This window comes from Monopterus albus, unplaced genomic scaffold (genome assembly GCF_001952655.1).
Source record: "Monopterus albus unplaced genomic scaffold, M_albus_1.0 scaffold411.1, whole genome shotgun sequence".
Lineage (NCBI taxonomy): Eukaryota > Metazoa > Chordata > Actinopteri > Synbranchiformes > Synbranchidae > Monopterus > Monopterus albus.
In genome coordinates this window covers 177,619-192,490 of record NW_018128291.1, presented here as the reverse complement: position 1 = coordinate 192,490, position 14,872 = coordinate 177,619, and the positions used below count along the sequence as shown (strand labels likewise).

The window sequence follows — 14,872 nt, the reverse complement described above, 5'->3', positions numbered from 1 at the left end:
CTGTGGCAGCACTGAGTTGCGCGAAAAAGAATTTGAATTTTGGCGGCATGGCTTGTTGACAAGGAATTTCTTCAAACCTACTGAGACGATTAAAAGGAGATCGCCACACAGATTGCTCAGAAGCACAATTTACTCCAGTGAGTATGTGTTTTTAGTATACAACTGTTAAGTGACTCCAAACGTCTCAGAACCGGAGTCACCTCCTCCCGTAACATTGGTGTTCTACTGTTGAAATGTTGCTAGGATACAGTGACCGTGTTCAAAACAACCCAAGATAAATCTAGCTAGCTGACAAATCATCGGTTAAATAAGACATTTTCAGATGTGTTTTGGTGCTTAATGGAGGCTACTGGAACGCGGGAGTTGTGTATTTAGCTGGGTTGTGGAGAAGATATGAGTATGGGCCAAACGTGGGTTATGCTACAGCAGTGGTTTCAGAAGCTGATGTAACGCTACATCTTAAACCCTTTTACAGTGACGGAGTCGCCATGTGAATCTGTTGTAAGCACTGTGAATCCAAGCTGATGAACACTGCTGTCCTGCAAGAAGAGCCAGCACACAACTTTTTCAAGAGTCATCTTTCAAGCCTACTGACTGTAAGTTTATACTTTATATAAGTTTATACATTATTTATACACCATGCATTTATGGTGAATTCCTCAGAGCTAAAATGTTCGCTGGCAAGCCTACTTTTTTCATACAGGCCTCATGTAAACCAAGTTCCACACAATTTCCACCGAATTAGAGCTCATAAACCCCATTATTTAATGGATAAAGTTAGTGATTAAAACGTCTTTTAACAGCAATGAGACTACACTAAGCGCTTCCTTTATTAGCGTTAACCTTGGGAGCACATCCTGCTGACAGACAACAACAAAACTATGGTTTTCATTAAGCCTAACACAGTTAGTCACTCAGTTGTCACTTTATTAGCCTACACCTAGCTAAAACGAATACGATCTAATTCACACAGGTGAGTCAATACCCCAAACCTCACCAAAGGCGGACATTATCACCTTGACGACGGGCGGAGTTATTACAGAACTATTGTATTACATCATTTTAATCTTGGAGTACTTATTGAAGTGCAAACTGGGTGTATATGAATATGTTCAGTTACTGTTGTGTAAATATTGAAGGTATAAATCTAATTATAAGGTGAAATTTAATTGACATCATCATTATTTTAACCAGTACACTGATGTAAATAAGACATTTTGACTGCTGTTCATGACATTACATGAGGTTTTGCCAACTATTTTTAAGTGTATTACACGGTGCTGTAGAGTAAGGGTATATAAAAGTCCAACCCACGTCTAGATAAATAATTAATTTGTGCACATAACTGCTACCAGCGCGTTTCGCCTTGTAGCTCATCTGTAACAGGTGTGTTTTAAAGGTTCTTATCACTCAATAATCATTGGTCATTTACCAGTCATCTTGAAGGTTGGTTAGCACATAGTGTCTATCTGTGGACGGGGTTACTAAAAAATATTTTTGTAATTAGAGTGTTTGGTAGCAACGCCCCCCTCCCCCGCGACCCGCTTTATTCTGGGAGATAATGAGCACTGTGACAAAAGAGAAGGCCCTCGCGATTTCAGTACCATGGACAGCATTTGTTACCAGGGCAGGCGGAGGCGGAGGCGAAGGACAATGTGACTACAAATATAGGAAACACTTGTTCAGGGGAGATTGTAAATTCGATTTTAGAAGAGACATTGTGTAAAATGTTACAGAACTGTAGATTTAGCAACTCAGTTGGGGGGGGTGTTATTCCTTACCTTATCTGTATTAGGTAAAGTCTGAGTCCTAGTAAACGTGTCTCCTCCGTTAATGCTGATCAGCTCCGCGTCTACAGGTGGAAACGGTGCGGGGAAAACCACTACGTCACTCTTGAGCGTGTCTGAGCTGAAGCAGACGTCATACTGCTGAGTAGATTTAGAGTAAGACCAGCTCCCGTCAGGGTGGGTGGTGATCATGGGGGCGCTGTACCTGCTGAAACTGCCGTCTGTCCTGTGACATTTCACAGCTATTAAACTGATGAGGCTCAGTAGGAAGATGACTGACACCGACACGATGGCAATCAGCAGGTACAGGTTTAGATCCGAGAAGCTGTCCTCCTTTATGGGTACATGTCTGAACTGAGTCTGGATGTCAGCTGAGCTTTCAACCACCGTGACATCAATAGACACAGTAGCTGACAGGGAGGGTTCTCCGTTATCAGAGACCAGCACCACCAAGGGGTGAGTTTTCAGGTCGTTGTCACTCATCCTCCTCTTAGTCCTGATTTCCCCGGTGCTGGTTCCGATCCGGAAGAGGTTGTTTCCTTTGGGCTCAGAGAGGTGATAAGAAAGCAGCGCATTGTATCCCGAGTCAGCGTCTACAGCCCTGATCTTTGCCACAAAGTATCCCGCTTCAGCAGAATAGGGGATGCTCTCAGTGTTAACGGAGCCGTGCTCAGAATAGGGCGCGAGAATCGAGGGACTGTTGTCATTGTCATCCAGGATGAAAACGTTGACAGTCACGTTGGTGCTGAGCGGAGGAACACCAGAGTCTGTGGCCTGGACTTTAAACTGAAAGGTTTTCATCTGCTCATAGTTAAAAGACTGTAAACTGACTATGTCTCCAGTCTCTGAGTTGACGTTTACAGCCGAGCCTATTATGTTGTTTTTACTATTATTATTAATGACTGAAAATGTTACTTTTGCATTTTCTTCTAAATCAGGATCATTTGCAATCACGGTATGGATAACAGCTCCTACAGGACTGTTCTCCTTGACGAAAATGTTTATCACAGGTTCTTTAAAACGAGGTGCGTTGTCATTTACATCTGAAACATGCACTTCAATAACGCTTGTACCTGAAAGAGGCGGCTCTCCTTCATCGGTTGCTAATATTGTTATATTATATTGAGAAGCTCGTTCTCTGTCCAGAACACCGTCTACCACCAAAGAATAGTGATTCTTATATGTGTTTTTAATTGTAAACGGCACCGAATCAACTATTCTAACCTGAACAATCCCGTTTTTATCTGCGTCCTTATCTTTCACAGTTATAAGTCCAATCATTGTTTCTAGGGGCGCGTCTTCCCTCACTACGTTAACTAAAGATGTTACTGATATTTCTGGTGGATTGTCATTAATATCGGTGATTTCAACGATTACTTTACAATGAGAGGCTCTTGGACTAGTCCCTTTGTCCTTCGCTTGGACCCGGATTTCCACTGCCTGGCTTTTTTCGTGATCCAATTCACCTTGTACCGTAATCTCTCCCGTTATAGGATTAATGGCAAAATTGTCAACATCATTATCACTGTCATGATTGATAAAAGAGTAGAGTATTTCTCCGTTAAGACCCTCGTCTAAATCCTGAGCATGCACAGAAATGACACTTGCACCTTGCGGTGTGTTTTCAGGCACCGTAGCCTTGTATAACGACTTGTCAAACACCGGAATATTATCATTTACATCTTGTACATTAATGGTGATTTGTAATGTGCCTGATTTAGGAGGTTTGCCTCCATCAACAGCTGTCAGCGTTAATTTGATAATCGCCAGTTTCTCGCGGTCTAAGGCTTTCTGCAGCAGTATCTCAGCAGACATCGACGGCTCTCCACCATTCTGCACATCCAGGGTGAAATATTCATTTGGGCTCAGCTTGTAGGCTTTAACTGAGTAACTACCGACATCAGCATCGAAGGCCTTTGCTAGTGTAAATCTTTCACCAGGAAACGCTGACTCATACACATTCAGAACAATTCCCGGTGTCCGAAAAGAGGGTGCGTTGTCATTTATATCCAAAATGTTCACCTCAAAGCGATACAGATTAAGTGGAGAGTTCACAATAGCTTCCACTTCCAGAGAACACTTCACATTGCGAGAGCAGAGCTCCTCTCTGTCTATCCTGTCTTTAACCAGAAGTATTCCAGTCTTAACATTTACTTCGAAATACCTCGTATTAGGTCCTGAAATCTGAAAACCGCGAGCTTCCAGTTCCTGTACATCTAGATGTAAATCTTTTGCTAAATTTCCCACAGTGGTACCGGGGCTCGATTCCTCCATAACAGAATACACATTCTGTGCTGCTGTGACAATCCATATGTGAGGTACATGGAACAAAAAATAAATCCAGTGGCGGAAAATATTCCCTTGTTTCATTCTGTCCATAACATGCCAAACTAATTACGAAAATAATCACTCCATCGATAACATCATTCAGAAATTGCAGTCTACAGCCGCTCAGCACAGCGAGGATGTTCTGTGCTGCTATGACACAAAGAATTACAAAGCATCTCCCAGACGAAAAGGGAGGAGCGTGTTTAAACACTGTGAGCTGATAGCGACATCTTGTGATAATACTAAAGTCTGAGGCACTAAAAGATAAAAATAGATAATTAAGCCTTTTAGAAAAAGAGATAAGCCTTTTGTTTGAAATTAACTAACTCAATATGATACATACTTGTCATCAACCGAAAAGTAACAAACGGGATCACCTGGCTTTCTGGTGAGTGTAGGTATCCTTAAATACCCATTAAGGACAAACGAGCGCGGTTAGAAAGTCCAAACGTGTTGTATTAACAACAATGTGTAACCACCAGATCACAAAAGAGCAAATGGAGAATACAGCATTTTGAGGTCTTACCCTTAAAATAATGGAATAGATGAGTATAGTTAAAGTGTCATTTTGAGATATAGTGGCCCTACATTAGGTGAACTACAGCTATTGTCAAAGAAAACACTAAATTATAATAATTATTTCCATAGTGAACCTTGAATGACCAGCTGCTACCTTTATAAAATTAAAATAAGATGTAGTACAACATGAAATAATTGGCAGTCTTGACCACCCTTACCTTATCTTTATTAGGTAAAGTCTGAGTCGTGGTAAACGTGTCCCCTCCATTAATACTGATCAGCTCTTTAGATGGTATTTTATAAATGTTACTTAAGTGACATTTTGAATGTGGGACTTTTACTTGTAACAGAGTATTTTTACACTTTGGTATTGCTACTTCAGAATCTTATTACTTCTTGCTCTACTACCTGCTGCACAGTATCAGAGAGTATAAAAGCTGTGGATAACAGTGGTCTGTGACACTTTATGTGCTGCCAAAGCATTAGTTAATATTTGCTATCACTGACAAAAGGAATCACAGTCACACGACCACCTTAGCTTTTTAAATTGTCTTTTAAAAGCATTTTGATAGTTTTATTGATATTATTAATTCTTTAGGTCTCTTACCTTATCTGTACTGGGTAATGTCTGAGTCCTAGTAAACGTGTCCCCTCCGTTAATACTGATCAGCTCCGCGTCTACAGGCGGAAACGGTGCGGGGAAAACCACTACGTCACTCTTGAGCGTGTCTGAGCTGAAGCAGACGTCATACTGCTGAGTAGATTTAGAGTAAGACCAGCTCCCGTCAGGGTGGGTGGTGATCATGGGGGCGCTGTACCTGCTGAAACTGCCGTCTGTCCTGTGACATTTCACAGCTATTAAACTGATGAGGCTCAGTAGGAAGATGACTGACACCGACACGATGGCAATCAGCAGGTACAGGTTTAGATCCGAGAAGCTGTCCTCCTTTATGGGTACATGTCTGAACTGAGTCTGGATGTCAGCTGAGCTTTCAACCACCGTGACATCAATAGACACAGTAGCTGACAGGGAGGGTTCTCCGTTATCAGAGACCAGCACCACCAAGGGGTGAGTTTTCAGGTCGTTGTCACTCATCCTCCTCTTAGTCCTGATTTCCCCGGTGCTGGTTCCGATCCGGAAGAGGTTGTTTCCTTTGGGCTCAGAGAGGTGATAAGAAAGCAGCGCATTGTATCCCGAGTCAGCGTCTACAGCCCTGATCTTTGCCACAAAGTATCCCGCTTCAGCAGAATAGGGGATGCTCTCAGTGTTAACGGAGCCGTGCTCAGAATAGGGCGCGAGAATCGAGGGACTGTTGTCATTGTCATCCAGGATGAAAACGTTGACAGTCACGTTGGTGCTGAGCGGAGGAACACCAGAGTCTGTGGCCTGGACTTTAAACTGAAAGGTTTTCATCTGTTCATAGTTAAAAGACTGCAGGCTGACTATGTCTCCAGTTTCTGAGTTGATGTTCACAGCAGAAGTAACTGGGATACTTCTTGAAATGCCATCTAATGATGAATATATTATTTTTGCATTTCCTTCTGTGTCAGGGTCAACTGCAGTTATAGTAAAGATGGTAGCTCCCACTGCACTATTTTCTTTCACGTATACATTAATTACGGACTCTGTGAATTGAGGGGCGTTGTCATTCACGTCAGATATATGAACAGGAATCACACTGGTGCTGGAGAGAGGCGGAGTTCCTTCATCAGTGGCTATGATGGTGATATTATATTGAGAAACACACTCCCTGTCTAGAGGTCCATCAACTGTTAATGAATAATAATTTTTGTAGTTTAGCTTTAGTTGAAATGGCACAGAAACGATAATTTTAGCATTAGTAAGACCATTCCCCCCCCCATCTTTGTCTGTCACAGTCACTAAAGCGACCACTGTACCTATCTCAGCGTCCTCTTTAACTGAACTCATGAGAGAGGTGATAATGATTTCTGGTGTATTGTCATTAACATCAATTACTTCCACTAAAACTTTGCCATGCACACTTCGAGAAGGTGTACCCTTATCACTTGCCTGCACACGAATATCATATGCTGTATTCTCTTCATAGTCTACTTTCCCCGTTACAGTTATTTCCCCCGTGTCTGGGTTTATTGAGAACACAGCTTCAGGATTGAAATTTCCTCTCTCAATAAATGCATACACTATCTCACTGTTTATTCCCTCGTCTAAATCTGTGGCACTTACAGTCAGTATGGATGTCTGAAATGGTGCGTTTTCAGTGACCTGGGCCTTATACAGAGACTGACTAAATATCGGAGCATTGTCGTTGATATCCATAACATTTACCACTATTTTCAGTGTTCCTGATCGAGTAGGTTTTCCTCCGTCCAGAGCAGTTAAAGTCAGGTAGATGACAGACTGTTTCTCCCTGTCTAAAGATTTCTGTAGCACCAGCTCAGCAGACTCACTGTGCTGTCCGCCGCTCTGTATGTCCAGGGAGAAATATTCATTTGGACTCAGCTTGTAGCTCTTTACCGAGTTATTGCCCGTGTCCGCGTCGTTTGCCACCGGGAGTAGATACCTCTCCCCGGTAAAAGACGATTCCGAAATATTGAAAATCTTTTCCTTTTCACGAAAAGAGGGCGCGTTATCGTTAATATCAATAATCTGAACCTCTATGCGATGCAAATGCATTGGGTAGCTCAGGATGGCTTCTATATTCAGGGAACATTTTGCCGTATTTGGACAGAGCTCTTCACGGTCAATCCTATCGCAAACATACAGAGCACCAGTTTTTAAATCCACGTCAAAATATTTCTTAGAATTCCCAGAGACAACCCGCAAATCTCTTTTTTCCAGTTCCTGAACATTAATTTTTAAATCCTTGGCGAGATTTCCTACTATCGATCCTTTGTCAACCTCCTCGGAGACGGAGAAGGACAGCTGAGCTGTAGACCCATCGCACAAACAAAGCAAAGCTATTATTTGTATCCAAATCGTGAGTGTTCGTCTTTCGTGTCCCATCGCTGCCACAGAGTGAAAGACACGGTCATTTTCGAACATGTCCACACAGATGGTGAAAAACAGACGAAGCCCTCTCTGTCTTGTGACCATTTGTGTGTTTTCTGACAAAGCAGCGGTGGCCTACTGCTGATTCGCACGGAGAGGAGGAGTCTGGGAAGAAAAAAGGAGCTGCGCGAATATTGTGGTCTCTAGTGACACCAGCTGTTATTTTGCTGCTGGTGTATAAAGACATATTCATAACATATGAACAGCTAGTATTTGTACAGAACGTCAAAGCTGTGCAAAACACAAAACTTCAGTGGAAAATTGTATTAAACCTCTTTCACAAGTTCCTGAAGAGTAGGTAAAATTGTGCAAAGTGTGTTTCAAGAGCAAGACATATTAACCAGTGTAGTTTCGAGGAAACTTTTGTTCACGAACCCTAAAACACCATCCAGTGTTCAGGACCATGGACAGTGTTCTCACTCGACCAGCGAGGTCTCTGCCTAAAGCAGATGTTTAAAACAATACCCCACATAATATCTCAAACACCCAGCTTCGAGGTAGAGATTGGCTTTTGTGGGAGAGGGTCTGTTAGATAATTTTATTCCTCAATGCACCATTTAGTATCACATTGCTTACACAATCACACAGAATATTTACCACGAAAATGTTTTTATCAGATATTTGCATGACCACACAGGTCTTTCAGAAACTGAACAAGGCAATCACCAGAAAGCCCCCTTAATCTACTGCTGAGTTACATACAAGTTACTCACCTTATCTTTATTAGGTAAAGTCTGAGTCCTGGTAAACGTGTCTCCTCCGTTAATACTGATCAGCTCCGCGTCTACAGGCGGAAACGGTGCGGGGAAAACCACTACGTCACTCTTGAGCGTGTCTGAGCTGAAGCAGACGTCATACTGCTGAGTAGATTTAGAGTAAGACCAGCTCCCGTCAGGGTGGGTGGTGATCATGGGGGCGCTGTACCTGCTGAAACTGCCGTCTGTCCTGTGGCATTTGACAGCTATTAAACTGATGAGGCTCAGTAGGAAGATGACTGACACCGACACGATGGCAATCAGCAGGTACAGGTTTAGATCCGAGAAGCTGTCCTCCTTTATGGGTACATGTCTGAACTGAGTCTGGATGTCAGCTGAGCTTTCAACCACCGTGACATCAATAGACACAGTAGCTGACAGGGAGGGTTCTCCGTTATCAGAGACCAGCACCACCAAGGGGTGAGTTTTCAGGTCGTTGTCACTCATCCTCCTCTTAGTCCTGATTTCCCCGGTGCTGGTTCCGATCCGGAAGAGGTTGTTTCCTTTGGGCTCAGAGAGGTGATAAGAAAGCAGCGCATTGTATCCCGAGTCAGCGTCTACAGCCCTGATCTTTGCCACAAAGTATCCCGCTTCAGCAGAATAGGGGATGCTCTCAGTGTTAACGGAGCCGTGCTCAGAATAGGGCGCGAGAATCGAGGGACTGTTGTCATTGTCATCCAGGATGAAAACGTTGACAGTCACGTTGGTGCTGAGCGGAGGAACACCAGAGTCTGTGGCCTGGACTTTAAACTGAAAGGTTTTCATCTGCTCATAGTTAAAAGACTGCAGGCTGACTATGTCTCCTGTCTCTGAGTTGATGCTTATAACTGAAGTTATAGGAATAGTTTCTGAATCACCATCCAATGAGAATGTCACTCTAGCGCTTTCATTTATATCAGGATCTACTGCAGTTACCGTGTGGATATGAGCTCCAATAGGACTGTTTTCTCTTACATAGATATTTATGTGTGGTTCAAGAAAATGAGGCGCGTTGTCATTTACATCAGAAACATGAACACTAATAATGCTGATGTTAGAGAGAGGTGGGGTACCTTCATCAGTAGCTATAATCGTGATATTGTAAAAAGAGCATGCTTCTCTATCAAGAGGTCCATCTACAACTAAAGAGTAATAATTTTTATAATTGGAATCTAGCTTGAATGGTGCTGAGCCAGTTAATTTACAGTGAATCTGACCGTTTTTTCCTCCATCTTTATCAGTCACTGTCACTAAAGCTACTACGCTTCCTTTTTCTGCATCTTCTTTGACTGGGTTCATGAGTGACGTCACCATAATTTCTGGGGCATTGTCGTTGACATCAGTAACCTCCACCAGTAGCTTTCCATTTGCACTGCGAGGAGAACCGCCTTGGTCTTTTGCATGAACATGTATTTCAAATGCTGATTGCATTTCGTAATCCAAACTGCCTCTAAGCGTGATCTCACCACTCTCTGCATTTATAAAAAACACATCTGCAGGATCGAAGTTTGCACGCTTCACAAAGGAGTAAATTACCCTGCCGTTGTCCCCTTCGTCTAAATCTGTGGCATTAAGTTGAATTACTAAAGATCCAGCTGGCGCATTTTCATTCATACGTGCCTTGTAAAGTGTCTTACCAAATGTGGGAGTATTATCATTGACATCCAGAACATTTACACATATCTGTACAGTTCCACTTTTAGGAGGTTTGCCTCCATCTATAGCGGTCAGTGTTAGTTTAATTACAGCTTGTTTTTCACGATCCAAAGCTTTCAGCAGCACTAATTCGGCAGATACACTGTGTTCTCCACCGCTCTGTACATCTAAAGAGAAGTATTCATTTGGGCTCAGCCTGTAAGTCTTTACTGAATTGAACCCTGTATCTACATCAAGAGCAAGGGGAAGCAAGTAATGCTCTCCTGTAGGTGAAAATTCAGATATGTTGAGTGTATGTGACTTCTCGACGAAGGTAGGTGCGTTGTCATTTAAATCGACAATGACCACCTCAATGCGGTGTAGTATCATAGGATTACTCAGTATGGCCTCTACGTTTAGAGTGCATTTCACTGTGTTTGGACAAAGCTCCTCGCGGTCTATTCGCTCGTTAACATAAAGATCCCCCGTTTTAAAATCTGTCCCGAAATATTTCTTACTATACCCAGACACGATATTTAGATTCCTCGTCTGCAGATCTCTGGCATTGACATTTAGATCCTTAGCGAGGTTCCCCACCACAGTTCCTTTGTCCACCTCTTCTGAGACACTATAGGAAATCTGAGCAGCAGTCCAGTCAGATAAAAAGATCAGCAGCCAAAAAAGAATATCGTTATTCCGTCCAATTCCCATCGCAGCGTTTAAAGAACGGGAGATTACGTAAATGATATTAATCCACAAAACTCCACTCTATCGACCAGCATTTTTCGTCCCATCCACTCCAGACCTCCGCTCTGAATCACCATTCGTGTTTCTCTCACAAAGCACTCGCAGCCTGCTGACGCTTCACACAGAAAGGAGGAGACTGAAAACACCGAGCTCATGAAAACATGTGGTCAGTAGCGACTCCACGTGTTACAACTTGGATATGAAGTTAATTGAGTATATATTGAAACACTTGGATTATACTGTGCAGTACATTACAATTTACATAGGCTAAGAACATAACCAGTTTGGTAAACAGGAAGAATTCTGCTCAAAAAGTCACAACATACTGCAGAAAGTATGATCCTGATCTCTTAAAAAGTATCTGACATCCATGCAACACACTGAAAAAAACGATTCAAAACATAAAGTTCAAAAGCTTGGGCAGTGTTCTTCATACAGAATTAATTTTAAAAAAAGTAAAAACACTATCATGATAAGCTATTTGACAACTGTTCAGCACATAGTAACCCATATGACGTTGTTCCCTGTCACTAAAGAACATTACAGGATTAACATTACAGAACTAATTGTCAGCCTAAGCAAGTAAAGGAAGTGAAAAGACAATTCAACCCTGTAAGGTCAGAAATGTTGCATTTGACTTTAAGGTAAAGTTAGTTGAACACTGAAAAAAAAAGATTTATTGGATTTACTTGATTGTGATGTGTACATCGGTCCCACACAATGATAATGTGTAAAACCAACATAATTTTCTTTAGGGGTTAACTTGTTTGAATTATGTTAACAGAGGAAATATAAATGAATTGCGTTGCATATACTAGCATAATTTGTGTAAATCCAAAGACCCGGTGAGTCTTTTTTTCAGTGAAGAAGATACCAGGAAGTTAGATCCACGGACAGCGCCACACAAAAACGATGTCCACTAAATCCTGTCTCCATTCATTTCCTCTAAGGCAGCTCTGCTATCTGTATAAATGTATAGGTATTTCTGTGTAGCTGATTTTAGTGAATGTGGGATTCTTAACTGGGGATTTCATAATTAAGCTAATTAGTCTTTTTTGTAAATCATTTAGGCGAAAGCAAAGAGAGACAGGCGTCAGATAGCACGCCGGGCTATGGTTTAAAATAGATTTAGGACAGAAAATTACGTTTTAATTGGTACTAATATGGAGTGCAAGACTGAAAAAAACGTACCTTCGCTATTAAACTGATGAGGCTCAGTAGGAAGATGACTGACACCGACACGATGGCAATCAGCAGGTACAGGTTTAGATCCGAGAAGCTGTCCTCCTTTATGGGTACATGTCTGAACTGAGTCTGGATGTCAGCTGAGCTTTCAACCACCGTGACATCAATAGACACAGTAGCTGACAGGGAGGGTTCTCCGTTATCAGAGACCAGCACCACCAAGGGGTGAGTTTTCAGGTCGTTGTCACTCATCCTCCTCTTAGTCCTGATTTCCCCGGTGCTGGTTCCGATCCGGAAGAGGTTGTTTCCTTTGGGCTCAGAGAGGTGATAAGAAAGCAGCGCATTGTATCCCGAGTCAGCGTCTACAGCCCTGATCTTTGCCACAAAGTATCCCGCTTCAGCAGAATAGGGGATGCTCTCAGTGTTAACGGAGCCGTGCTCAGAATAGGGCGCGAGAATCGAGGGACTGTTGTCATTGTCATCCAGGATGAAAACGTTGACAGTCACGTTGGTGCTGAGCGGAGGAACACCAGAGTCTGTGGCCTGGACTTTAAACTGAAAGGTTTTCATCTGCTCATAGTTAAAAGACTGCAGGCTGACTATGTCTCCTGTCTCTGAGTTGATGTTAAGGACTGAGGAAATCGGAATATCTTTAGTAGAACTGTCTAACAATCTATAAGTCAACTTTGCATTAGCATCTAAATCAGGATCAAAGGCATTTATCGTATGAATAATGGAGCCTGTTGGACTATTTTCTTTCACATAAACATTAATCACATGCTCCATAAATCGAGGTGCGTTGTCATTGACGTCAGATACATGAACAGTAATGACCTTCATAGTGGACAGAGGCGGACTTCCTTCATCTGTGGCTGTAACGGTGACATTGTAAAGAGACGTGTTTTCTCTGTCCAGTGGTCCATCTACTACTAATGAATAGTCATTTTTGTAGTTGGACTTTAGTTTAAACGGAGCAGATCCAACTACTTTACAGTTCGTTACACCATTGTTTCCTCCATCTTTATCACTGACTGTAACCAGAGCAACTATTGTCCCTAGTTCTGCATCCTCTTTGACAGGTGTCATCAGTGACGTCACAGATATTTCTGGAGCGTTGTCATTCACATCAACTATCTCTATCAGCAGTTTAGCATGTGCACTACGGGGAACATGGCCTTGATCCGTTGCTTGAACTCTGACCTCATAGGCAGGCGTCTCTTCATAATCTAATGTTCCCTTCACAGTGATTTCTCCCGTTTCTGACTTTAGATCAAAAATATCTGATGGATCAATGTTTCCTCTTTTGATAAAAGAATAGAGGATCTTACTGTTCATGCCCTCATCCAAATCTGTCGCATTTAATTTTATTATAAGTGTACCAGGAGTAGCATTTTCTTTGACACGCACTTTATAAAGAGACTTAGTAAAGGTTGGTGTATTGTCATTGACATCTATAACATTCACAGTTAAGTGCAACGTCCCTGATCTGGGTGGTTTACCTCCATCTACAGCGGTAAGAACTAGTTTAATTACCGACTGTTTCTCTCTGTCTAAAGCTTTCTGCAGCACCAACTCAGCAGACACACCGTGATCCCCACCGCTCTGCACATCAAGCGAGAAATGTTCATTTTGACTCAGCTTGTAGCTCCTTACTGTGTTGCTGCCTATGTCCGCATCTTCTGCTACTGGGAGTAAATATCGCTCTCCTACTGACAGTGATTCGAAGATGTCAAGTGTATGCGATTGTTCATGGAAGGACGGTGAGTTATCATTTATATCAAGAATGTTGACTTCGATGCGTTGTACATGCATTGGATTATTCAGAGCAGCTTGTACTTTAATGGAGCATTTTTCAACATGCGGACAAAGCTCCTCTCTGTCTATTCTCTCGTTAACAAAGAGGTTCCCGGTTCGCATATTGACGTCCAAATATTTCTTACTGTAAGTCGAAACAACACGCAGATCCCTGGCTTCTGCTTCCTGTACACTGAGGTTTAAATCCTTTGCGATATTTCCCACTATGGAGCCTTTGTTAACCTCCTCGGAAATGGAATAAGACAGCTGCGATGCAGCCGAGTCACAAAGACAAAGCAGTGCGACCAGATGGATCCAGGCGTATCCGTCCTTTTGCTTCACATACATCTTTGACACAGCAACAGAGATGAGCCCAACAGATCATTTATCCACTGTATAGATATTTCCGTCAAAAGCAGTGTTGTTCTGTTTAGTTCTTTCCCTTGTCGCCACAAACAGCCCAGAGTGCTCAGCAAAATATAGTGACTGATGACGACTTCATGTTTCCCCATTCAGGGAGGTGGAGTTATGAACTGACTGAAACATTCACACTCACGGTCTCCAGCGACATCATGTGGAGATAACCGCTTAACAAAGGTAGTAAAGTAATGTGCGGTGAACACACCTTCTCAAGTTGACTGGCCTCAATTCATGAACAATCAATAAACTTTTTTCCCTGTACATTTACAAACAAAGGTGTTACTGTTTACACATTTATTTTAATCTTTGCAGCAACCCTCTCCTGATGGATATTTTAATAGCCTAACAAGCTGGTGCGATATCCAGATAAAGTGATGTTTAGGGGAAAAATCTATCAACAAGTATGTTGCTGTCTAAATACGCTACCTTTAAGTTCTTTAAATACTGTCAGCAATTCGGATAATAAAGGAATAAAGTGGATCGTTTCTAGGGATTGCGGTGCACAGACCGCATTGAAATCCTGGCTTCAGTACCACGGAGAGCGCCGTGTAATTAAAGTGTAGGATACCTGAACTGTTTTAACAAAATCTGAAAATGGCGATTCAGGAAAACACTGCAACCAGGAACTGCTAGTCCAGCTCCATGGCGTGCGCTGTCTCAATTAGTTGTTGCAATTGCAGTTGCTAAGTCGA

General features: G+C 42.3%; 2 protein-coding genes across 4 annotated transcripts in view; both read right to left on the bottom strand.

Moving 5' to 3' along the window:
* The window catches only part of LOC109951823 (protocadherin alpha-C2-like), a 44,325-nt gene extending 32,870 nt beyond the window's left edge, over positions 1 to 11,455 (bottom strand). Inside the window, exon 1 of one of the 3 annotated variants that reach the window (XM_020586527.1) lies at positions 8,379 to 11,455. In XM_020586527.1, coding sequence (XP_020442183.1) covers positions 8,379 to 10,745 — 2,367 coding nt within the window. In that variant the 5' untranslated portion in view covers positions 10,746 to 11,455. Of the gene's footprint in view, positions 1 to 1,781; positions 4,256 to 5,241; positions 8,096 to 8,378 lie in introns of those variants that run through there. The other 2 variants (XM_020586525.1, XM_020586526.1) reach the window with 2 other exon arrangements.
* LOC109951818 (fat-like cadherin-related tumor suppressor homolog) overlaps positions 10,870 to 14,872 on the bottom strand; it is a 21,899-nt gene continuing 17,896 nt past the window's right edge. Inside the window, exons 5-7 of the mRNA XM_020586518.1 lie at positions 14,749 to 14,768; positions 11,973 to 14,108; positions 10,870 to 10,896 (exon numbers count right to left, since the gene is read on the bottom strand). Of these exons, the coding sequence (XP_020442174.1) occupies positions 10,870 to 10,896; positions 11,973 to 14,108; positions 14,749 to 14,768 (2,183 nt within the window). The remainder of the gene's footprint in view (positions 10,897 to 11,972; positions 14,109 to 14,748; positions 14,769 to 14,872) is intronic.